At 41.5% G+C, this 27,169-nt stretch overlaps 1 protein-coding gene across 2 annotated transcripts in view; it reads left to right on the forward strand.

The window, feature by feature from the left end:
- RGS6 (regulator of G protein signaling 6) overlaps nucleotides 1-27,169 on the forward strand; it is a 307,970-nt gene that overhangs the window by 147,866 nt on the left and 132,935 nt on the right. For both annotated transcript variants that reach the window (XR_009152572.1, XM_058161946.1), the window contains exon 3: nucleotides 2,920-3,019. Coding sequence is in view for 1 of the 2 variants with exons in the window: in XM_058161946.1 (XP_058017929.1) it covers nucleotides 2,920-3,019 (100 nt within the window). In the remaining variant the exon portion in view is untranslated. The remainder of the gene's footprint in view (nucleotides 1-2,919; nucleotides 3,020-27,169) is intronic.

Genomic DNA, 27,169 nt, shown 5'->3' on the forward strand with positions numbered 1-27,169 from the left:
TTTTTAATTGCATTTTAAATTGTATATTGTACTATCTGTTTTATTTTTGCCTGTACACCGCCCTGAGTCCTTCAGGAGAAGGGCGGTATAAAAATCAAATAAATAAATAAATAAATAATAAATAAATAAATAAATAAATAGATGAAAATATTTCATCTGAGGAGGGATAGAGTGTTAGGCATAAGAAGTGTTCTTGTTATAAGGGATTAGTGGGAGTGTCTAAAGCAGGGATGTCAAAGTCAATTACATTGAGGGCTGCAACAAGGTTGTATTTGACCTCGGGGGAGGACGGGGAGGGCGTGGCCTGGATGGGCATGGCCAGATCAACATCATTCAAGTCAGGGGCGCCTGTGGCAGTTCGAGCACTCTACCAGCGAAAACGGGCTCCCGAGCTCCATTTTTGGGTGCGATGGCCTCCTGCAACCTTCTGCCAATGAAAACAGAGCTTCAGAGGCCCTTGTGAGCTTTGTTTTCAGTCGTGACAGCCTCCTGAAACCCTCTGCCTCTAGTTTTCTTGAGCTCTGTTTTTCTGGCTGAGGGTTGCAGGAGGCCGTCGCAGCCAAAAACGGAGCTCGGGAGCCCATTTTTGCTGCCAGAGGCACTGTGGGCCAGTCCTTTGCTGTTTCCAGGGTAGCCCTGTGGGCCAGATCTAAGCACCCTGCAGGCCGAATCTGGCCTGCAGGCCTTGAGTTTGACACCCCTAATCTAAAGGAACTGGATGGCACTGGGTTCTTAAAATTCTGTGCATATTAAAACACATTACAAGAATCCATAATCTGGTCTCTGGCATCAGCCACCCAACCAGCAGCCAATAAGAGGCTGTGTTCCCTGCCTCCAAGGAATAAATTTGTGGAAATAAAAAACCAATTGGTCACTATCTAATAGCTAGAGACGTTTCTGTGCTTTATTCAAATATTTCCCTCTTCCTCCCCATTCCTTCATATTGGGTGTATTGGTTGTGAGACTGGAAATAGATTTTCTGCCGATAATAATATCCAATAATTATATTTGACATGATTATGTGTTATCATACATATCTACAGTATGATTATATGTAAAAAGACACAATCATGGTTATGCCACAGTTACTGAAAGTAATAAGGCTTGCACATGTTGTACTGTGGAGCAGTGAAATAATGAGTCATCTTCTCCCACATATCTCAAGAGAAAACATTTGGAGCAGAGCAATGACACTGTTTCAGTTATACGCTTACTAGAAGGCAGTGGTAAAATGTGATTACTGTGCGCTGAAATCATTACATAGAGACTGAGAAGTAATTGTGGAAACTCCTAGCAAAGTGCCAAATTAGGTTTTGTAGATAGAATATTTAGTGCTTTAGAGCAGTTTTCTTTGAGTACCCTGTACTTCTCCATATGCATTATTCTGCATTATTTAAAAACATTTTCATTAGGTTTTCATAAAATTCCCTGTGACAATTTAAATTTATGAAAATATACTATTTGTATCACCCACGCATAAATTTAGTTCACATTACGTAAGTGAAACTAAATGGTGCCATAGTGTGACCGCAAACAAAAGAGTCTCGTCCCAGAATAGCTCGCACATCTCCCCCTACATCACCCAGCTGTAACAGACAAGCAGAGCTGGTAGCCGGCGCCCCCTCCAACCCCAATCCATGATCTGCGAGCGGCATGTGCAGACAACGATACACAGTGCACTACTGTGGAACCAGTGGGCAGTTAGAAAATTTTACTACTAACAGAGATACAAAAGTGGGCAGTAGGTATAAAAAGATTGACTACCCCTGCTCTACATACTGCTGTGTTTGTGCATTTTCCTGATTTACTTATCTAGTATCTCTGCCAAAGGAGATGATGTGCTTTAGTTAGTTGAACTTTAATCACCACTCAACAGGACTATCGTAACATGCTATGTGTAGGTCTTTCCTTAGATACTCAGAAACTTCCATTAAGCCATCATTAAGTGTTGTACCTTATGATTCTTGATGAACATATCTTCTTTTATGTACACTGAGAGCATATGCAGCAAGACAAATTCCTTGTGTGTCCAATCACAGTTGGCCAATAAAAATTTCTATTCTATTCTATTCTATTCTATTCTATTCTATTCTATTCTTTCACAAAGCACAGTGGTTAAAAAGTTGGTAGGTCAATCTCACCAGTGCAGAATAACATCTAACAATAATAGGATACAGTGGTACCTTGTACTCAACTGCTTTGAAACTCATCAAATTGGTATTCAATGTATTTTTGACATAAAAAAATTGTCCTGGTACGCATCATTTAATATTCAACGCACAAGCTAGAACTTCTTAGTGTCAGGGTCTTGTGATTCACTATATTATTTTTTATGGGAAAATGTATTTGGTACACATTGTTTTTGGTACTTATCACACCTCCTGAAGCCAATTATCAATGTACCATGTATTTCTAGGCCTGAATCAAACTGCTGTTCATTACCTATAAAAACTTACACAGCATAATACATTTAATCAAGACAGTTTGTCCGTTTGTGTTGGTACGTATAAGAAGGCCAGCACACTGACCTTTTAAGGCACATGGGATGTAGATAAGGTGAGTAGCTGTTTCCCTTTTATGGAGATCAAAAAAGTCTCACTCTCTCATGCCCTTGGCTCAAACTAATTATGGTTTAATAAAAATGTGTTGTATTAGTTGGGGAATTGCTTTATTTGGATTTTTCTATAATTTTCAGCCTTTGTTTTGCTGTCCTTCAGGATTAAGGTAAACTAGACATGCTATAAGATGGGAAATAAATAAGATAAGATGGTGGACACAGAGAGCGATTGATAAGAAATGAAACTGAGTGAATTTAATGTTATTGCAACTTTTAAATATTTGACTACTAAGGTTTTATCTTCATAAAAGTCAACCGCTTGATTTGGAAGACTAACATACTATTTGTGTTTTATTTGCTAGATAGAAGATATCATTACAAGAATGCAGGATGACAAAACAGGTGGCGTGCCCATTCGTACTGTCAAGAGCTTTCTGTCAAAAATCCCCAGTGTTGTCACAGGTATGAACATAATTGAAAGTTAACACGTTGTTTATTTGCATCCCTTATTAACGTTGCAGCTTGTGCTCACACTGTGAAGGAAATTCAAAATCTTTATCAATGGTTCTCTCCAACATTTGCCTAATCGTTCTATCTCCTCTACGCTCCCATGTAATTCTAGCTTTAATGCTGATGCTTCAAGGCCAGAAGTAAATGACTTCACTCATCAGAATGAGCAGGAGGGTTAGGAAGCACAGGAGCCTAGTTTGAGTCATTTTGAAAGAAGTATTTTATGCATCACTATCTAAAAAACTGTGACCCTATAGAAAGGTCAGTGAATATGACTAAAATACCCAACTTCGCTAATAAGCACATATTCTTTCAATTGCTGGGCTCTGAGCAAAACTTCAAGGAAAGTGGCACAGGTAATTTTGGAGCTTCCAGGTAACTTTGAAGTAATGGACAAAATGTTTCAAATCAAAAATATTTTCAGCATAAAACAGCTTTTTCCCACCTTCCCAGAAGTGTTAGAATGCTGTTCCAAAAAGATGTTGTTTTGATCTCAAAAAGCTTCTGAAATAGTCAGAACAGCACTGAAGTGCTTCTAGTGAAGTCAAGACAGCTATTTCCTACTCAAAATAGTATGTTTCAAAGTCAAAACCTTTGTACCCCATTGACAAGGAGGGTTGGGAACCAGCGAGGCTGAGATAGTTTCCAAGGAGAATAATTTTTGCTTCAGCAGTTGTCGGCCTCCTGGCTGCTTCTTTGGACTTGATTTTGAAGAGCAGAGTGCTATGTACATCAATCTTCTACATAGTATGACCATTGGCACAGTTTCCTCTAGCTTCACCAACAATCACAGCCACTTGTTTTGTTTTTTCCCCCTCCTGCAATGAAAAATTGAGCTAATTATGCTGTCGACATAGTTTTAGAAGTGACATGGAGAAAAAAATGTTGAAGGTAGTGTGGGGAAATGGTGAGTGAGGAAAGAGTTAAGTATTTTATTTTATTTTATTTTATTTATTTTATTTATTTATTTGTCAAGCATATATAAGATAGCAGGTAAAACAGGGGTGAAATCTAATTTTTTTTGCTACCGGTTCTGTGGGCATGGCTTGGTGGAGGTGTCATGTGACTGGGTGGGCGTGGCTATGTAACCATGTGACTGGGGGCGTCAAAAGACAGAAACTAACAATGTCCTGCTGGAGCAGGGTTGGACTAGATGACCTCCAGGTCACTTCCAGCCCTGGATTATCCTCTGAAGCTGCATCTATTGCCAGGTTTGTAGTCTTTCCTTCCTCTCCTTTTTCCTCCCTCCCTCTTTCTTTCTTTCTTTCTTTCTTTCTTTCTTTCTTTCTTTCTTTCTTTCTTTTTCTCCTTCCTTCCTTCCTTCCTTCCTTCTCTCTCTTTTTTGCCTAGCAGGCTTCAGCTTTTTTACCTTTTAAAAAATGCTTTTAAAAGTAAAAAAAAAAGCCTCTGATGATCAGGCACATCAGCTGGGATCATCAGAGCCTTGTTTTAACCCTTTAAAAGCATTTTTAATAACCTCTTTAGCTGAACAGGTTGTTAAAAAAATGCTTTTAAAAGTAAAAAAAAAGGCTGTGACGATCGCATGGCTCAGCTGGGCATGGTGGGATCAGGGACCACCTGCCGCCATTGCTACCGGATTGGCCAATCCGGTCCAAACCGGGAGCATTTCACCCTTGCGGGAAAAGTATAAACATAATTTGAATATATGAAAAGAATAAGTAAAAAGGAATATTAGGACAAGGGCGGTAGGCACACTGGTGCACTTATGCATGCCCTCTTACAGACCTCTTAGGAATGGGGTGAGGTCATCAGTAGACAGTTTAAGATTAAAGTTTTGGGGGTTTCGGAAAGAAACTACAGAGTCAGGTAGTGCATTCCAGGCATTGACCACTCTGTTACTGAAGTCATATTTTCTGCAATCGAGTTTGTATTGCATGTTCGATGTCGTAATCCTGGGCTCTGTAACAAAGTAAGAATTGAAATGTGGTATTTAAGGACAGGTCTCAGGAAGAGCAAGTTCTCATGTAACTTCAATATTCTTTAGAGGTATGGACTTTTTGTAGAAGATAGCAACACCACCACTGAATCTAATTCATTGAATCCAATGGGAGAATCCAATTCTCCCATTGGATTCATTGGCAACCTTGCCTTTGCATTTCAGTTTTGCAAAGTAAAATCAGTGAAAGATTGGAAGACATGAAGATAATAGAAATGGAAACTGTAGCTTTGTCCCAAATAGCTAAGAATGGCTATCAAGTTTCAGAAAATCAAAGGGCTGCCCCATCCTCTTCCAGTACTCTGTTTGAGCACCTGTCTTGGAAATTGTTTTCTCTGATTTTATTGGGTGGCTTCCAGACACATCCTTTCCATTAGGCAAGAGCTGATGAGAGAATGAAAATCTCAAGGCATTGCCAAAAGTGCAGAACCATGTTGCTGTAGTATCATAGAACGTGATCTCCGTCAGATCCATTTCATTGAAAGAGGGAGCGCAGGGCAAGAACACAGGTTCCAGTATGGAAAGGAAAGGAAGGCAAAATGCAGTCACCCATGAATCAAGACAGAGGAAAGAAGGTAGGAGAAGTTTTTGTATTTTACAAAAATTCGTATTCCATGCGGAACACAGGATAGCTCTTTATCTACAGATACAGAAAAAGAAGATCCAGTCTAAAAGCTCGGAAAAGATCAAACTAAATTGAGCCTGAACTCAGTTGGGTGCCTAGTTCTATCTTTGCTTTAATGGCTGTCAGAGGGTTGGAATGGATAAGAACATGTCCGTTGGCATTTGTAGAGAGTTCCGTTTATTTCTGTACAAGCTTAGTACAAAGTACCGTATTTTTCGGATTATAAGATGCACCTGAGTACAAGACACACCTTAGTTTTTGGGTTGGAAAATAAGAAAAAAGCTGATTGGCAGGTGGATTACTCCCTGGAGTATTGCTCCAGAATACTCCCAATCAGCTGTTCCCAGAGGTGAATTTTAGTAACAGGTTCCTTGGTTGTGAGCTCTGTTCCTAGCTTTTTTTTTTTTCTGCCTCTGAAAGCCTCCGAAACAGCTTCAGAAAAAAAGCCTCTGAAGCTCTGTTTGAGGGCTTCTTTCCTGAAGCTTCATTTCTGATGCTTTTTTCAGCCTCTGAAACCTCCGTTTGAGAAACTGGGCGGGGCTACATTTGGAGTATAAGATTTTCACCCCCTTTTTTTGGGGGGGGGAAGGTGTGTCTTATACTCCGAAAAATACGATATATTTAGAACAGTTTTAGTGAATGTGTGTTTGTGCATGTATATGTATGTATATAGTGTATGCATGTGCGCAAACAAAAATTTCTTTCTCATCCCTATGGGTGGTATATGTCTTCCTCAATCTTTGGGAGTTTGAGGTTCTGCACAGTATCATAGCTGTTCCTACTACTGCACTCTTCTAGACAGAGAACTTTGATGTTGCCTGGGATCTGTTGGAACCATTTTCCCAGCTTAAGAGTCACAAATCCTCCTATCACCACTGAAACTACTTTGGCCTTTGTTTTCCCCATCTTCTCTAGTTCCTTCTTCAGACTCTGATCCTTCTCCAGTTTCTCATACTCCTTTTCCTGATATTGCTGTCACTTGGCACCACTACATCAATCATCACCATTGTCCTCTACTACCACAATGTCTGGTTGATTGGCCAGTACTTGCCTGCCTAGCCCATGTGCCGATATATACAATACAAGCTATGTGGTTGTGCCAGTCAGTGTATACTGTTCCTGTCTCTATCTTGCACCCTACCGCTATGTGTTGGGCTTGTTGTGACCTAGACCCAAGTAGTTATTACCAGACACAATCTGTCCTAAACAAACATATTTCATTAGAACAGCTGAGAATTACTTCATTCTCAGATTAGCCCAAATTAATTCCAAAACAAAATCCTTTAGAAAAAGTCCTTCGGCCTTATCACAAATCTTTGTCTTTTTTGGCACCCCGCCAAAGACTTTTCTTGGCAAGAACCCCATGAAGTTCAGAAACAGAAGGTGCCGACAAGAAACAATTGTAGCAATGTTGCTTTCCTACAAAGAACCCAAGAGCCATTGCTGCTCTTTTAAGCCTTATGGGAAGGGCCAATCATCTCCTGGCCTTATTCCCGAATCATCTTTTTTGCTTTAGCTGCTCTTGCCTTCTCGCAGCTCTTCGCATGCGTGCACTAAGAACAGGCTTCTCCTGTTCCTCTGCCTCTGCTGTCCGCCTCTGGAGGCTCTGGAATCCGCGCATCACTCCCAGATGGCCCTGGCCTCATATCTGCCTCCGACGCAGAGCCCTCGTCCGGGCCTTCCCTTGACTCCAGGACTGACCATTGTCCTCCCCATCCTCCTCACTGTCTGACTCCACTGCCAGCTCTGCAGGCTGCTGGCAGACCACAACAGGACTGTCTCTGAGGCCTCTCTGTACAATCTGCCCCTCTGGTCCTTTGTCATGTGGTAGATCCTTGTTCCTATGGATCTGGTGTTAATGCCTATTCTTGTGCTGTTATGATCCTCAGTGCTATCTTTTAGTCCAGCCCAGGGATGTCAAACTCAATTTGTCACGTCATCATCACGAGACGCATTGTAACTTTTTTCCCCTTTGCTAAACTGGAGGTGGGCATGGCCAGCGCATGATGCATCTGTCCTGCAGTCTGCAAGTTTGACACCCCTGGTCCAGCCCTTTACAGCCACTGATAGGAATGCTGTCAATATAATTTACTTGGACTTCAGTAAAGCATTTGATAAAGTAGACCATAACCTACTACTAGATAAAGTAGAAAAATGTGGGTTGGACAGCACCACCACCAGATGGATTTGTAACTGGCTGATCAACCATACTCAACTGTAGTCCTCAATGGAACTACATCCACATGGCGGGAAATATGCAGTGGAATACCCCAAGGCTCTGTTTTAGGCCCAGTACTCTTCAACATTTTCATGAATGACTTGGACAAGGGGATAGATGGGAAACTCATCAAATTTGCAGATGACACCAAGCTGGCAGGAATAGCCAACACTCCAGAAGATAGGCTCAAGTTACAGAAGAATCTTGACAGACTTGAACATTGGGTGCTATCTAACAAAATGAAATTCAACAGTGAAAAAAGTAAGGTTCTACATTTAGGCCAAAAAAACCAAAATGCACAGGTACCGTATATGTGATACCTTGCTCAATAGTAGGAACTGTGAGAGGGATCTTGGAGTCCTAGTGGACAACCATTTAGATATGAGCCAGCAGTGTGCAGCAGCTGCTAAAAAAGCCAACACAGTTCTGGGCTGCATAAACAGAGGGATAGAATCAAAATCACGTGAAGTGTTAGTGCCACTTTATAATGCCTTGGTAAGGCCACACTTGGAATACTGCATTCAGTTTTGGTCACCGCAATGTAAAAAAGATGCTGAGACTCTAGAAAGAGTGCAGAGAAGAGCAACAAAGATGATTAGGAGACTGGAGTCTAGAACATATGAAGAACGGTTGTAGGAATTGGGTATTTCTAGTTTAATAAAAAAAGAAGAACTAGGGGAGACATGATAGCAGTGTTCCAATATTTCAGGGGTTGCCACAAAGAAGAGGGAATCGGGCTGTTCTCCAAAGCACCTGAGGGTAGAACAAGAAGCAATGGTGGAAACTGATCAAGGAAAGAAGCAACTTAGAACTAAGGAGAAATTTCCTGACAGTTAGAAACAATTAATAAGTGGAACGACTTGCCTGCAGAAATTGTGAATGCTCCAACACTGGAAATTTTTAAAGAAAATGTTGGATAACCATCTGTCTGAGATGGTGTAGGGTTTCCTGCCTGGGCAGGGAAGGCCTCCAAGGTCCCTTCCAACTGTGTTGTTATATTATATTATATTATATTATATTATATTATATTATATTATATTATATTATATTATATTATATTATATTATATTATATTATATTATATTATATTATATTATATTATATTAATTATATTATATTATATTATATATATTATATTATATTATATTATATTATTATATTATATTATATTATATTATATTATATTATATTATATTATATTATATTATATTATATTATATTATATTATTATATTATATTATATTATATTATATTATATTATATTATATTATATTATATTATAGGCTGTTCAGACAAATGTTTAAAGGACTCATTAAATGCTTCCCAACAGCTAAAACAACAGCGATACAATCTTTTTTTTTTGCATTCACTGAAGATGCAGAACTCATAATCTTGGTTGTTTTGTGACCCAACCATTCAAGCAAACACTTTAAGAAAAACATGGAAGCTTAGTTTTTGTACTTATCAGTATCACTGTAACAATAAAGATTCCTAATTCTGTTATTACTATAGTCCTTAAAAGTGAACAAAAATGTTGGTTGGCCTGTTCTAGTTTAGTGTTCCTCGGATATGATACTAACATCACTCCTTGCTGTATGATCTAACCTGGAATGTTTATGCTGGTGGTTGGGAATGATTGGAATTGTAATCCAACTCCTTTGAAAGTCAAATTGTTTGAAAAGTCACAAAAAGAACGATGAGGTCAGGGCTCTCAAGAAGTGATATCTGAAAATGCGCAGGTCAAAATGAAACATTCTTATGTACATTTAGCCCCCCCCCCAAAAAAAGGGAGGGGGCTGATATTCTTTCTTAACAGCTTAGTCATCACAGTTTCTTGGGAGAAAATAAAAAAGACAATAAGGTGATGGTAAGTCCTTAACTGATTGTCTTGTCTTGATAGAGAATTTAGTTGTCTGAAAACTGAGCTGTTGCAATCATCAAAATGGTAGTTGGAATAAGACTTGCTCCCCTGTTTATAAGAAGAGTTTACAAATTACTGAATTAATCAATGTTGGCAGCCAACTCAACAAAATTTGATTAGTAACACATTTTCAAGGAGTAGCTATGTAGTCATCTGCTGCAAATGTCCTACTCTTGGATTTATTGCATTGAGCTTAAATAACCTCTGCTTCTTTCAACTGTAAATAGTTTTCTAATCACCCCTTGGATAGTCACCTGGAGGGTAGAATTTCCAATAGACTTGTTGATACAACAAAACACTTCACTCATGCAAATGTCCCATTGGGTTCAAAGAGCTCCTTCCATTGGATTCCTGCCTTGATACAGATTGTGTCTCCTTGAGATAACTTGAGTGCAAAGAAAGTGTTGTGCCTCTGAGTCTAAACTTATCAGTGAATAGCTATATATAGCAACAGAAAGGAAATGAGAAAGCAGGCAGCAATACCTCATTCAAGATTAGATCAGCTGCAATAGTGAAGGAGTTTCATGAAATCCTGGAAGTAGAATTTGTAATCTTTATAAAAAGGTAATAACCTGTATATGTGTGCACAAATAGTATGTGTATGAATATATGTTTATGTGATATATGTGTCCACATAGATTGTATTTATATTTGTGGGTATGAAAATGAGTGTATGAATTCATACAAACAGTTTTGCATATCCTGGCTCAGTGTGGAGACAAGGAGCCACAGTTTATGCAAAATTGTTGTTATCTTAGCTTATGAAGCCAGAAATGCATGAAAACTATAAGACAAAACAAACTGATAAACCATGGGTTGTTACTTTGGGACCATTCTCTCAGAAATGGGCTGGTGGGGGCTTACAAATGAGGAGCTATGGCGAGGTATCCTTCTGAGGGTTTCTATGAATCGGGACAGCAGCACAATGAAGATTGATGGACATGGAACATGGTTTGGTGAACAAATTCTCTCCTGTGCTCTGGATAGCTACTCCTTGTGAGAAGACTTAGGGAAATGGATTTCTTGTAGTCAATCATGGGTTGAATAGCTTGGAAGCCGAAGGATTACCAACATATTCAAAAACCACTGTGCAGCCTTTATAAACACTTCCCTAAACAAAAGCCTCACTTCCCTAAACTATTTTATTTATTTATTTATTTGTCAAGTATGTATTAGATAATATATATAAGTATAAGCATGAATTGAATCCATAAAATGAATACAATTAACGGGAACATTAGGACAGGCACGCTAGTGCTCTGATCCATGCCCCTTACAGACCTCTTAGGAATGGGGTGAGGTCAGCAGTAGCTAGTCTAAAGTTAAAATTTTGGGGGGTTTTGGAATAAAACCACAATCAGGTAGTGCATTCCAGGCATTGACCACTCTGTTGCTGAAGTCATATTTTCTGCAATGGAGTTTGGTGCTGTTTCAGAAATAATTACTTTACAACTTAACAGAGATCTTCTGATCAGCAGGAAACAATAAAGCCACTCGGTGAGTCATCTTTTTGGAATTAAAAAGAGGGAAAAATATGCTATTTTAAAAGTTTTTGTAATGGAATGGGGGGGTGACATGGGGGGGATGAGGGGAAGAGATTCTATCTACAAAATGACCAGACAAGAGGGAGAAGAGCCCCCAATGGATTAGTGGTCAGAGGAAAAAACTTTGTAAGGACCAATGTGTACTTATAGACTTGCAAAAGGGATGTCAGCCCTTATAGGTAAAACAGACATGAAACACGATTAGATGAACTAATTCCAGTTGATTGTAATGCCACATTAACAAAATCTAGCAAGTTTGAAAGTACAAGTCTTCCCACAATTACTATTAAGTGCTTCATCCATTAGGGCATCCTGGGTTATTTTCTCTTGACCACTAAGCCACTGTAGAGTCCTGACTCTCTTGCCTAATTGTTTCCTAGGCAGCATCATTTCCCCTCATTCTCCACAGTCATCCATCTCAGATTTTGACTTAAATGCAAAAAGTTTAACAAGATTGTGATTTTAAAAAGTTTAAATGGGTAAGGAGGCAGTAATTTTAGAAAACAGAAGAAAGTTTTCTTTTTCTTTGATGAAAGTGCCTTTGAAAATATAAAATTAGCTAAACAAACAGATTGGATATTCATGGGAATGTTAATTGTTTATTATTTTAAAATGTAGATAATTGGTAGATTTTACAAAACAATAAGATAAAAGGTAATATGAGCCAAGCTTCATGACAAAAGGGTTAGGGGGTGGGGTGGGTGAGGGGGCACACCCACAGGGGATTAGGCTAGTCCCTTCTATAGTTCACGATCTGGAGGTTCATAAAATGGAGGTCTTAGAGGAGGTTAAGGCTCAACCACATGTGGGCATTTCCATCTGCACGGTAAGTGGGAGGGGCAGGTATGGCGGAAGCAGGGGCTTGTATCATGTCCGGGGAGTGCATTCTCGCTGTCTGAAAGCGATACCGCACTCCGGGCCCCTTGGCTTTACTCAGGCCCCGAGTGGCTATATCCCTCGGAACCTGGACCTTCGGTTGATGTTATGTAATGCTAGGTCCGTCATGAATAAGGCCCCTCTCATATTCGATCTTATTCAAGAGGGGGGAGCGGACCTAATGGGCATCACGGAGACCTGGTTGGGCACGGAGGGGGGGTTCCCCTCACTGAGATGTGCCCACCGGGTTTCCGTGCGTTTCATCAGCCGAGGGCCCAGGGTAGGGGTGGGGGGGTAGCGGTTGTCATTAACGAGAGTCTCGATCCGAGGGAGGTTGCTGTCCCGCAGATAGCTGGTTGTGAAACCCTCTTCGTGAGGTGGGGCCGGGGGGTGCAGGTGGGCTTGCTGATCACGTACTTGGCTCCTTGCTATGTGACGGCAGCCCTGCCCGAGCTGCTGGAGATGATAGCCGGGACGGCAGTTGAGACCCCCAGACTTATGGTCATGGGGGATTTCAACCTGCCGTCAGCGGGCGATTCGTCAATGGTGGCTCGGGAGTTCATGGCTTCCATGATGGCCTTGGACCTGACCCAGGTAGTTGCGGTCCCCACCCACGTCGGGGGTAACACACTGGACCTGATTTTCGTCTTTGTTGGAGGGTGTCTTCCCCGCTGCTTTGAAAGAGGCGGTGGTGAGGCCCTCCTTAAGAAGCCCTCCCTGGACCCGGCTGTTTTAGCTAACTATCGTCCAGTCTCCAACCTTCGCTTTTTAGCGAAGGTTGTTGAGAGTGTGGTGGCAAATCAGCTTCCTCAACACCTGGAGGAAACTGTCTATCTGGACCCATTCCAGTCCGGCTTCAGACCCGGTTACAGCACGGAGACGGCTTTGGTCACGTTGGTGGATGACCTCTGGAGAGCCCGGGACAGGGGTTGTTCCTCTGTCCTGGTTCTATTAGATCTCTCGGCGCCTTTTGATACCATCGACCATGGTATCCTGCTGCGACGGTTGGGGGGATTGGGAGTGGGAGGCACCGTGTATCGGTGGTTCTCCTCCTATCTCTCTGACCATTCGCAGACGGTGTTGGCAGGGGGGCAGAGGTCGACCCCAAGGCGCCTCACTTGTGGGGTGCCTCAGGGGTCTGTCCTCTCGCCGCTCCTGTTCAACATCTATATGAAGCCGCTGGGTGAGGTTATCCGTGGTTTCGGGGTGGATTACCACCTGTACGCTGATGACACCCAGCTGTACATTTCCACCCCGAACCACCCCAATGAAGCCGTTGAGGTGATGGGCCGGTGTCTTGAAGCCATACGGGTCTGGATGGGGAGGAACAGGCTTCGACTCAACCCATCCAAGACAGAGTGGCTGTGGGTGCCGGCTTCCCGGTACAGTCAGCTTACACCATCGCTGACTGTGGGGGAGGAAGTACTGACCCCCAGGAAGGGAGTGAGCAACTTAGGCGTTCTCCTGGACGACCGGCTGTCCTTAGAGGATCATTTGACAGCCGTCGCCAGGGGAGCTTTTTATCAGGTCCATCTGATTCGCCAGTTGTGCCCTTTCCTTGACCGGGACGCCTTACGCACGGTCACTCATGCCCTCGTCACTTCCCGCCTGGACTATTGCAATGCTCTCTACATGGGGCTCCCCTTGAAGAGCACCCGGAGGCTCCAGTTAGTCCAGAAAGCGGCCGCGTGGGTGATAGAGGGAGCACCGCGTTGCTCCCATATAACACCTATCCTGCGCGGCCTGCACTGGCTACCGGTAGTCTTCCGGGTGCAATTCAAGGTTTTGGTTACCATCTTTAAAGCGCTCCATGGCTTAGGATCGGGATACCTTCGAGACCGCCTTCTGCCACCGATTGCCTCCCAACGACCCGTGCGCTCCCACAGAGTGGCACTCCTCAGGGTGCCGTCGACCAAACAATGCAGATTGGCGACCCCCAGGGGGAGGGCCTTCTCTGTGGCGGCACCAGCCTGTGGAATGAGCTTCCTCCTGGACTACGACAACTCCCTGACCTCCGGACCTTCAGACGTGAACTGAAGACTCTATTATTTCAGCGTGCGGGACTAGCCTAAGAACAAAAATGTTTTAAACAAATTTTAATGGGGGTTTTATTGGTTCTTATTGTTTTAGTGATCAGGCCTTGATAATGTTTAGTTTTAATCTGGGTTTTAAATGTCTATTTATTATATTGTTTTATATTGTTTTAATATGCCTGTAAACCGCCCTGAGTCCTATGGGAGATGGTGCGGTATATAAGTTTAATAAATAATAATAATAATAATAATACTGTATCTATAAAGCGTTCATTGGGACAAAGGTATTAAAGCAAAACATGAAAATAAAGGAAAAACTTGTCATATTTTATCACCCTGGTAATAGACATACTTTTACTTTGAGGCCATAAATATTAGAACACAAAAAGCAGAAATAAAAGAAGAACAATGTACAGAAAAGATCATCCGGTCAGATTTACTGCAGGAAATGTTTAAGGATTTTTGCAAGAAGATAACTGAAATATTTGCCAAAAGCTTGGATGCTTTTTAAAAAGGAAATGGAGGAAGGATTTGCAGGGCTAAAAAATATATGAAAGATGTATTGAGAATCTGTGGGACCATTGGCTATATATGTAAAACAAATTAGTGACAAAGTGAGTTTTTGGAAAGTCAGAAGTTATAAATAGACTGAGGGAAAAAAATAGATAACATGGCATTACAGGAACTGAGAGGAAAAGAATTTTGTTTAATAGTAAAAGCAATTACAGAAGACCATGGGGAACATAAAAAAAGGAAAGATTGTTAAGTCCCTATCTAACTTTTTGGATTAGAGTGAAGATGACATAAAGGCAGAGATTGATAAAGTTATAGGATTAATATATGATTTGCAAAACTAAGAAATGTTCTGAGAGATTTTCTTGTGCACACTGTAGGAAGAATACTAGAAATTAAGTTTGGCAGCAGCATTTTAATACTAAATTGAGGATTGATAGTACAGATGTAATTGTACTTAAAGAATTTCCAATTACAGGTAGTCCTTAATTTATGACCATTTGACCAGTGACTGTTTGAAATTATGACAGCACTGAATGGATTTATGACTCATAAAGATGTTGTAGACCCCCCCTGCAGTCACATGATCAAAATTTGGCAGCCTGCCCACAATTGCCAACTATTCCTTTTTCATCCCATCTTGACCTTGCTGGGCAGCACACAAAACCAAAGCTTTAGTCACATGTTATAAACAGTGGCAGGAGAAGCTGGGTCATAAAAGGAGTCAGACAAGCAGCAAAGGAACAAAAGGGAGAAAGTGGTTTATTGGAGCGGGGAGCAGGCTTACTTTTCAGCTCCTTGCAACTAGAACAGGAAAAGACACCAGTGCTGATGGAAAGCAGACAAAATGAAATGAAGCAAGCCAGAAAAAAAAAAAAAACAGCCCAGCGCAGGGGAAGAGCCCAGCTAGATTAGGAACCAGTGCAGTGTTTCAACGCTGAAGAGGCTTCCAAACAAGACTATGTACTTAGTGATGAGAAGCCCTGATGCTTTGAAACACCAGAGAGGAAGCTTGATGAGCCATCCATCTGTGACGTTTTTGCAAAAGAATGAATGAATGAGGGATAGGCCTCTGCCCCAATTAGCTGGGAGATTGCAGGCTTCGCTTAGTTCTTGCTAGGCTTTATTTTATTTATTTATTTAATTGTTTGTCAATCATAGATAAGATAACAGGTAAAAGTATAATCATAATTTGGATACATGAAAAGAGTAACTAAAAAAGGAATATTAGGACAGGGACGGTAGGCCCGCTGGTACACTTATGCACTCCCCTTACAGACCTCTTAGGAATGGGGTGAGGTCAACAGTAGACAGTTTAAACTTAAAGTTTTGGGGGTTTGGGGAAGAAACTACAGAGTCAGGTAGTGCATTCCAGGCATTGACTCTGTTGCTGAAGTCATGTTTTCTGCAATCGAGTTTGGAGAGGTTTACCTTGAGTTTGTATCTATTATTTGCTCGTGTATTGTTGTGATTGAAGCTGAAGTAGTCATTGACAGGTGGTAGATAATTATGATAGATAATTTTATGTACTATGCTTAGGTCAGATTGAAGTATGTGTAGTTCTAAGTTGTCTAAGCCCAAAATTTGGAGTCTGGTGGCATAAGGTATTTTATTGTGAGCAGAGGAATGGAGGATTCTTCTTGTGAAATATCTCTGGACTCTTTCGATTGTATTTCTGTCCAATATGCAGTGCGGGTTCCAGATAGATGAGCTGTATTCAAGGTCTGGTCCAGCAAATGTTTTGTATGCTCTAGCTAGTAGTACAATATTACCAGAGAAGAAGCTACGCAAGATTAGACTAACAACTCTTCGTGCCTTTTTGGCAATGTTGTTACAGTGGGCTCTGGCACTTAGATCAAAGGTGTCAAATCCAGGATGAGGTTTCCAAACAATTTCCTTTGATTAGCCCCCTCCCCCTCCCCCAAACAGACCTTTTTTAAATAAAGGAAAGAAAAAAAAGTTGGGGAGCACAGACTTATTAATTTTTCTCTCACCCAATATTAGGTGTTGAAACTAATCTCTCCATCTTTGCCCTGCAATCTTGATCCTCTGTAACAATTTAATTTGGTAAATTTACTGCACTGTGCAAATGACAAAATCTGTAAATTACTTACCTTGATGAGTGACTGGCAGGCTGAAGAATAGAGGGAAAAGGGTTTAATTTAAAAGAAGGGGGATGAAGAAAGTAAGTAAATCCATCTTTGGGGATTATTATGTGTGGATAGCTGAAGAAAATCTTTGCAAAGGGAGCTAGGCCCATGCAGAAAATTGAGAATGTGGAATAGATATAAACCCAAGCTGTGCCTGAAAACACCTCTCAGCCCAAAAAGCATTTTTATGGAAGAGAAACAACAGGCAAAGACAAATAGTTAATGTAGCAGGAATTATTGGAGGATCGTCAAGGGCAGGGGTGTTAAACTCAATTTCATTGAGGGCCGCATCAGGGTTGTGTTTGACTTTGGGGGCCCGTGATGGGCAGGGTGGGCATAGCCAGCTCGACGTCACTCATGTTGGAAGCACCTGTGGTGGGCCAAGTGCTCTGCCAGTGAAAATAGCTCTGTTTTCGGCTGCGATGGCTTCCTGCAAACCTCTGCCAGTGAAAACGGAGCTCGTGGGGAGTACGCATTGCCCTCACGAGCTCTGTTTCCAGCTGTGATGGACTCCTTAAACACTCTGGTGGCAAAAATGGAGTGGGGGGGCTGCATGTGACCCTCCTGTGTTCCATTTTCTCTGGCAGAAGCACCACAGGCCAGTCCTTGGCTGTTTCCGGGGCAACAGCAAAGTTCCCTGTGGGCCAGATCCAAGCACCCCATGGGCCAGATCTGGCCCCCGGGTCTTGAGTTTGACATCCCTGATCGAGGGGAATATAAAGTTAAATCAAGAAAACAAATAATGGCAGAAGGATATAGTCGTCAATGGTTTTTCCATTTACAATTATCAGTAAAAGAATTTAAAATGGATAAAAGGACTTAAACTATGAAGCAAAAATAATATAGAATTTGAAGTGCAATTGTGTAATGATCACATTGTAATTGCTAAAATATAAAAACTTCATTGAACTTCGAAATGGAAGGTAAAAGAATGCATGATAAAGTGGGCTAAGCATTTTGGTTGTAATATACAGATGGATTAATGGAAAATTAGGCTGTCAAAGGTTGAACTTTACTTTATGTTATGATCTTAAAGAGATTTTTTAATAAAATTACATACTATTGGTATATGGTACAGAGAAATTATCTTGAATGTATATTGGCATTCCAAATGTATTTTGGAAATCTAATCAACACGAAGAGCCATTCTACCATTTTAGTAGACATGTATTTTTTTTTTAAAAAAATGGATTCAAATATGAACATTGAATACAGAAGATTTTAAAGATTAATATTCAATTGAAGCCAGAACTTTTCCTTTTTGGACTAATGGATACATAATTAGAAAAAGCCAGAAAAATGTCATGGAAGATTATTTCAAAAGATGATTACTGCAGCAAGGCATGCAAAGATAGAAAGATTCAGCACCATCTACCATGAAATTGACAGAACTATCTGAGATGGCCAAACAGATGCTTTTAATTAGAGGAAGGTTGTTATTGGCATTCATCAATAACTAGAAGCCTCTTGTGGACTTTTTGGAGAGAAAGAGAGAGAGAGAGAGAGAGAGAGAGAGAGAGAGAGAAAGAAAGAAAGAAAGAAAGAAAGAAAAAGAAAGAAAGAAAGAAAGAAAGAAAGAAAGAAAGAAAGAAAGAAAGAAAGAAAGAAAGAAAAAGGATTTTGTGACTTATGGTTTTGATAATTAGAAAAAATAGTTTATAAAAAGAAGGGAATTATTGATGTAATCTTAAATAGAGAGGTTTCATTAGAACTGCGTATATGTATATATATGTGTGTATGTGTGTATATATGTGTGTGCATATTGTATATGTGTGCTGAAAGGAGGATCAGAAGCCATTTTTTAATATTTCAATTTTTTTCCTGATTCATATTTACTATATCTTTTTCTTTGAATGTATTTCTTATTATATAACTGAAATCTTTTAATAATTTTTTTTCAAAAAAAAATAGAAATGAGTTGGTGGGTTCATGACCTGAAATTTGAGTTAGGACTTCTTGCTTAGTACTCTTTACTAAAGTACTTGATCTGAAATAAAAGCAAGCTTCAATGTTTAGTTGCCTACCACAGCTTATTAAATTTAGAGAATAAGTTCTTTAGGCAGGAAGTTTCTATCAGCGAAGTAAATTGGTTTTTAATTAAAAGCTTGATATTCCCTTTTCTCATTCTTAATTGAGTAATTTTGGTAGTTATTGCAATATTCATTGATATTGGTCCCTAACATTTACCCAATGAATGACTGTCCACTTGTCCCCTCTTTTTGCCTTTTTTATATGTTTTTCTTTAAAGGTAATGGTTCCCCTTGCACATATGTGCTAGTCGTTCCCAACTCTAGGGGGTGGTGCTCATCTCTGTTTCAAAGCCGAAGAGCCAGTGCTGTCCAAAAGCATCTCCATGGCCATGTGGCTGGCATGACTAAACTCCAAAGGTGCATGGAATGTTGTTACCTTCCTAGGTTGACAGAAGCTGGGACAAGTAATGGGAGCTCACCCCGTTACGCGGCACTAAGGATTCGAACCACTGATCTGCCGACCTTTCGATCGACAAGCTCAGTGTCTTAGCCACTGAGCCACCACGTCCCCATGTTTTTCTTTATATGCGTGTAAAATTTAATGTGACACCTAAAGGCGATCTACAGCTGAGTGTAGCATATTAAACATACTGTATTTTTACAGTCCTTAGACAGCGATGGTTTTACAGAACGTACATATTTATTTAGATAAACAGCAGGCAGATTCATTAGGAATAGCTGTATAATCTAATAACAAAACACAGAGCTTGCAAAGCAGTTCATAATCCTTTGAAGAGTTCACTTCCCCCTGACATGCATCACAATTTACACAACGCTTCACCCACATTATTTTGGAAGACTTTCTTTCATTACCAGTAATAGCTGTGGATCAGAAGCAGGGAAATACAGCACGATGACATCAAACAATTGGGTCAATTTTGCAATGTTTTTGCTTTGCTCGGAAGTCAAATTCAATAAGAGGCTGCCATTTTCAAGGGCAATTCTGTTTTGTGTTTATTTTTTTAACACACAGCAAGTTTTTCCAAATTTCTTTTTCAAAAAAATATGTCAGTTTTCAGTTCTTACTGGGATCAGAGTTTTTTTTTTCTTCCCTGCACAGTAATTGATATATCTGGGAATATTCACTGACTCCTGAATGATGAATAGCCTAGCATACTGAGTTTAACAGACTATTTTATTTGAAATACATATAATTTCCCTGTAGGAAATTATAAAGTATGATGAGTTTATTCCTATTTAGAATTCTACCTGAAAACAGATTGTAGCTGAGACAAATAAAATGCTTTTGCTGCCCTTGAAGCAAATTATTTCCATATTTCTGAAAATAAGGTTTATGAAATATGTGATGGGATCATGCAGTCACAGTAGATTGCTAGCACCTGGCAAAATACTGAGTAAGGTCAGATCTGGTGCATCTTTTCTTTTCCTATGGCCATGCAAATATCTGTTTTGAAGAAATGTGTTTCTTCTTTCGTAATAGATGTATTTAATAGCCATGTATGTGGAGTGGCAAGCTCCTCCAGTTCCAACTATGTATCCTGTGTTAATTCCTCAAGCACAAGGGTATGTAGCAGCAGGAGCAATTGAATGAATCTAATACTGGTTATTAAAACAATAGCCCTTTAACTTGCATCAGAAATAAAATATGCCAAAAATGTCTTAAATGAATATGTCTGCATAAGAAAAATATTTTAAAATCTCTGAAAAATATTCTAGCATGGATTTTTCTTTATTTCAAAACAACTTCCAAAATGTTGGCATCTTAGCTGAAATGAAACTCTGAATTTATTGGAAGCTTTGCCACCATTTCACTGATATGGAGCTTCTAGAACGGGGGTCACCAACCTTTCAGGCCTCAGGGATCACTAAATTCATAATTTTAAAACTCGTGGACCACTAATATGATCTGTCTAATGACCAGCTGGGTGGGCGTGGCTAGGTGGTCATGTGACTGGGTGGGCGTGGCCAACTTGATGTCACATCGAGGGGCGCTTCACCAGTCTCTACTTGCCTCTCCCCTCCCAGCCACTCCTCACCTCCTGACCAAGCTCCTTAGGGCCCCAACAAGAAGCAGTTGTTTGAGCTAACCAGCCACCATGAGAAAGCATTGGCAAAACAGTTCAGTTCAAATTGGATCTGACTGAGAAAGAGGCTCAGTAGAAGCACCTCACTGAGGACTACAAGCATAGCCTTTCCAAACAGAGGAAAGACCTGTGGGAGTGCAAGGCCAGGTACTGGCACCTAGAGGCTCAGCGGGCGGAGATGGTCAGGCAGCTCCAGGCCATGATGCAATCCCACTGGAACAAGGCCCTCCGGCTCTTCACCACCAGCTGCACTTCCCTCTAGTCTTTGCCCAAAGCCCTGCACCAGGAGGCCGAAGTAGACCCCAAGCTGGAATTTCTGCCCCCCTCTGACCCACACAAAAAGACCCCGAAAGGGGAACACAACCGTTCATTGCACGTATCTGTCGGAGTGGCCGTAGTTTGAGGACCCCTGATTTAATGCAATAGAAAAAATGCAAATAATTTTTCTGTGGACCACCATAATTTTCTTGTGGACCACCAGTTGGTGACCGCTGATCTAGAATACAGGATTTTGGATTAGGCTCTTCAGTGCAGTGTATGTACACAAACTGATTTTCTTACATAATATGAAGCAGTGCCTGGATCAGTGAATTGTAACTCCAACCCACAATCTTTGAGAATCTTGGAGAGTTTGAAAATAAATAATTGAAATATTTCATCCTATTTGAAGAGCAACATGGTGGCTTTGTTGTGAAGAACTTGCCTTTCACTCAGAAGGTTGGGAGTTCGATCCTATGTAGTGACAGTTGTTTCTCTCTTAGGGTGCAAAGAAAAATTATTTGCTGTGAACTCTGAGTAGATGTCAGGAAGGGCATCTAGCTAGTAAATGCTCAACTTCATCCAGTCATCCTAACTCTACCCTGGATAGGGACTACAGAGACATAAAAAGGGAGGTTAACCTTCCTATTTCAAAGCCATCAACATCCTTTATAATTTTTGTCCTTGTGTATGACAGCCAATCTCATGTCAATTCTTTTTTCAGAAGTCCCACCTTCAGAAGTGGATGGTAGCCAATTTCACTACAGTCTTATTTTCAGCTCCATCTATCCCAGTTCAAATTACAGTGTAGTAAAAAGAAGATATAAAGCAGAAGTATGCAATCTGTGGGACTCCAGATGTTTCTATTCATTGTTCATGATACTGATAACATTCTATTTATATCTCAGCTTTTTCTCAAATTCCCATGGATTCTTAAATTATTTTTGTAACATATACATATATTCAGCCGAGTGAAGATTAATATACAACTGCTAAATCTACAAAATAATAAAGTAATGGAAAACCAGAAATGTGTTAAATAAACACATCTTTAAACAGAAAACGAGTTAATGCAGAGGGAGTTCTCATTTTGTAAGAGAAGTTGGCCAGCCAGGAGCTTAACAAAATTAATTTCTTTTCATATTTTGTAATAAATTTGTTAAATGTTTAAACAAGATAAGATAAAATCGATTAGATACTAATATTTAAGATAAGAAAAAGAAAGAAAGAACAAAGTGAGAAGTGTAGAAGAAAGAGGAAGGAAGGAAGGAAAAGGAATGACTTCCAATTTTCTTTTGCAATAGTTATAGGTATTAATTTAAATTAAGCTCTTGTTCTAGCTTTCCATTGCTTTACAGACCTGCAAATGTCATAAACACAAGGATTGGTTATAAAATTACTTTTTCATCACTGTCACAACTTCAAATGATTGCTAAACAAAGAAGTTGTTAAATGAAGATTATTTGTGCATGAGAGGAAGTTTCAGTGAGAGGTATATAGAAGAATAGTTGGAATTTGGGGATCTTTAAGGAAAAAAATATAAAATAAAAGTTTTTTTCTATAAACATGCACTTATTCACCTGCTGAGAAGTACTGCTTTTTTAAGAGAAATGAATAGGTATGGGGAAAGCTGTTTGAGAGGGATAAGCCAAACAACATCCAAATATATAACATCATAATATACTTCTTAATTTGGCCAGGATATTTAGGATTTTTTTTTGTAGCAAAACATTATAAAAAATGCTACTCTGCTCATTAGCCCACCCTGAAAATGCTGGAAAAGAAACAAAGTTTCATGTCTAATCTATACTTTTTATGCTTTTTATATTTATTTGGATAAAAGCTGCATTTCTTCAGTCTTTATGTATCTGCTTGAGTAGAATCTAGTTAAGCTCACCAGGGGGAGGGGGAGGGAAATGCATCCAGAATGCAAGTAGTACCTTTAAGCTTCTGTTTAAGCACCAGAACATTTAAAATGCATCTTACAGATAAAGATAAAGACTAGTACTGAAAGATTACTGTAGTGTATTTGAATTTCAGGAGGGAAATTTGGGCGGGAAAATGCACGTTGCTGATTGGCAATAAACTAAAGAGCTGTTGTCACTTGTATCGTCTCCTGCCTCTTCATTGCCCGAACTTAACATTGGCGATGAAGGTGGGATATTGAAGGCAGTGAGACTAGGAAAAGAGCTGAAGGAGCAACTTAGTTTCAAACCCAGCCAGTCATCCAGAGCGGATACATAGCGATGTCTAGCTATACACTGCCAGCGCCATTCGACCCAGCCAAGGAGAAATGGGGGTCGTACATGGCTCATTTCGAGTGTTTCCTCGAAGCTAACGAACTGCAAGGAGTATCGGATAATCAGAAGCGCGCTTACTTCCTGAGCCACTGTGGGCCAGAAGTCTTCGATACCGCTGAATCGCTGTCGGAACCAACGCCTGTACAGTCGGTGCCATGGCCAGTGCTACAGACGACGCTACGAGCACACTACGTGCTGGTGCCGTCGAAGTTTGTGCAACGGTTCGAGTTAAGGCAAAGAGTTCAGCGAGAGGGCGAATCGATAAGCGTGTACATGGCCGCATTAAGGAAAGCCACAACCCACTGTGAGTATAGAGACTTGGAGGACACTTTATTAGAACAACTCATTTGTGGGGTCAGGGACATCTGACTACAGAGGCAGCTGCTGTCAAAAAGCAACCTAACCCTAGCGATAGCCCTGGATGAGGCCAGGGCACACGAGATGTCCACCAAAGCGGCGGAAACCTTACAGAAGCTGAACGCACAAAGTCCCTCAGCGAAAGCAACGCCGGTCCACAGCGAAGAGATCCAGGCAGAATGGGAAGAGGAAGAAGAGGAAGAGGTTTTCCACACTGGGAGGCCGGAAAGAGGCGACCGTGACGAGTGCGTAAGTTGCGGAGGCCAACACCAATGACAGAATTGCAGGTTCAAGGACGCAATTTGTCGGCAGTGTGAAAAGAAAGGACATATAGTTCAGGCCTGCCGAGCCTCCCAACCTTCCCGCCAAAAATTCAAACCAAACCGGCCAATCAACAGGGCGCCAGTTCCGTGAAGCGGCCAGGGATTGGCCAGTTCAAAAAAGGCGCGAAGTTGAATCACACCACTGTGCGAGTGGGCCACACATTGACATGACTAGAAAAGAAAATATTCACTAAGACCTACATCGAAGGAGTGCAGTGTAAAATGGAGGTGGATACCAGCTCATCAATCACGATTATGTCCTGGGACACGATCGCACAAGACCTGCCAGAAGTCGCGAAACGACAGCTGCAACCCCAAAAGCTGAGAGTGCAAGACTACCAGGGAAACCGGATCCCTGTTAAAGGAGCCACAACGGTCAGAGTAAGATATGGACAATTCAAGAAAACCCTGCCGATCACCATCGTTGACGGAAGCCTGCCCAGCTTACTGGGACTGGACTGGTTTCGAGCCCTAGGAATGGGCATAACTGGGATCCACAGCAATGGAGTCAACCTGAAGGATGAATTGTTGAAGGAATTCGAGGATGTTTTTCAAGACAGCCTGGGCAAGTACACGGGGACCCCCATCTCATTCAATTTAGACCCCCAGGTAGCTCCCATTAGATTCAAAGCTAGGAGAGTTCCGTTTGCTCTCAAACCCAAGATAGACAGGGAATTAGACAAACTAGTAAATACTAGTATACGGGGAATACTAGTCCCCGTCGACCATGCAAAATGGGAGACACCAATAGTGACCCCAGTCAAACCGGACGGATCGGTCCGGATTTGTGCTGACTATAAGGCAACGCTTAACAAGACATTGCAGAAGAGTGCTTACCCCGTCCCCATAGTCCAACATTTGTTGCACTCGTTAGGACAGGGACAGGTTTTTGCCAAACTAGACCTGGCTCAAGCCTACCAACAACTACCAGTTGACAAAGAAACGGCCAAAGCACAGACGATTGACACACACCGGGGCACTTTTAAATGCACTCGACTTCAGTTCGGAGTTAGTGTAGCCCCCGGGTTATTCCAAAACCTAATGGAACGGCTCCTACAAGGTCTACTGGGAGTAGTTCCATATTTCAATGATGTACTGGTATCAGCAGAAAACTTGGAAGAATTAGGGGTCAAATTGCGGAAGGTTTTGGGCATTTTCAGGTCTGCGGGGCTTAAGGTTAAACTCAACAAATGTCAGATAGGAGTTGAATCTGTAGAATTCTTGGGTTACCAGATAGATAAGGAAGGCATCCACCCAACTGAGAGCAAAGTGCGAGCCATTAGAAAGGCCCCACCCCCAAAAAACAAAACAGAATTACAAGCATTTTTGGGGCTTGTAAACTTCTTTTTAAAAAATAAGGCAACGTTAGACGAACCGCTACATAAACTGCTAGCGAAAAAAGCTGTTTGGACGTGGGGCAGGGTTGAGGCTAAGGCATTTGAAGGCGTTAAGAATTTTCTGTCCAGCGATAGCCTTTTAATTCAGTACAATGGGACGTTGCCACTAGTACTAGTTTGTGATGCATCACCCTATGGGGTAGGGGCTGTCCTCAGCCACAGGTTACCAAACGGTTCAGAAGCCCCTATCGCATATTTTTCCCGCACGATGTCCACAGCGGAAAGGAACTATAGCCAACTAGACGGGGAAGCCCTTGCTATAGTTTCTGGGGTTAAAAAATTCCACGAGTACCTGTTTGGGCGGCAATTTGAAATAGTCACAGACCACAGACCGTTATTGGGACTATTGGCGGGGGACCGTCCAACACCGGTTGCATTATCACCCAGGCTGACCCGTTGGACTATTTTCCTGGCAGCATATTCGTACCAACTGTCTCACCGACCGGGCAAGGATTTGGGACATGCGGACGCTTTAAGTAGATGCCCATTGCCAGAGACTATTGAAGACCCGACCCCAGGGACGTCTGTCTTGTTAATTGACTCTTTGGACTCTGGCCCAGTCACATCCACGGAAGTCACATCCACGGAAGTGACTAGGGCATCTTACAAAGATATTATTGTGATCAGTTGGGTGCAGAACTGTGATCAGTTGGGTGCAGAGGGGATGGCCTGCTGCACCGGGGGATCGTTTCAAAGAGTTTACAAAGAAGCGTTCGGAACTGTCAGTACAAGGGGGTTGTCTGTTATGGGGGGATAGAGTGGTTATTCCGGAGAAATTACGAGGGCATGTGTTGGAGCTATTGTATGTGGGCCACCCAGGGATTGTGAGGATGAAAAGCCTAGCGAGAAGTTATGTGTGATGGCCACAAATGGATAAAGACATTAGCGACCGGGTAGGGAAATGCCAAGCTTGTCAGGAATCAAGGCCACTACCCCCAACAGCCCCCATCAGGAAATGGGAGAAATCAGAACAATGACAACAGGTGACCCGGTATGGGCACATAACTATAGTGAGGGGCCAGCGTGGCTAAGGGGAAAAATTGTAGGAGTGACGGGCCCAAAGTCATACTTAGTGGACATGGGGGATGGCAGAGTGTGGAGACGCCACATAGATCAATTACGAAAAAGAATACAAAACGATCCAGAAACCAAACAGCCAGACCCTGAACCAACAGCTAGCTCAACCCCGAGGCGATCGGAGGACTTAGCTGAGCCTGAAGAAGTCCAGCGACGCCAACTGGTTCCTCCAGAGGACAGCAGGGACGACTCTGCAAATAATCCAGGGCCGGAGGGCCCAGAGGAGGAGCTGGGACGAACAAACAGTCCCTCCAACCAGCTCGACTCACTCCCAGGGAATGAATTGCGCAGGTCAGAAAGAGTTAGGAGATGCCCTGTCTACCTGCGTGACTACGTGGAGAAATAACATGCAAATTTTATGCAAAAATTATGTAAATATGGTAAAATGTGTTCTGGGAGGGGAGGAGTGTAATGTATTTGAATTTCAGGAGGGAAATTTGGGCGGGAAAATGCACGTTGCTGATTGGCTGATGCCTCA

The sequence above is a fragment of the Ahaetulla prasina genome, chromosome 1 (genome assembly GCF_028640845.1).
Source record: "Ahaetulla prasina isolate Xishuangbanna chromosome 1, ASM2864084v1, whole genome shotgun sequence".
In the NCBI taxonomy this organism is placed as follows: domain Eukaryota; kingdom Metazoa; phylum Chordata; class Lepidosauria; order Squamata; family Colubridae; genus Ahaetulla; species Ahaetulla prasina.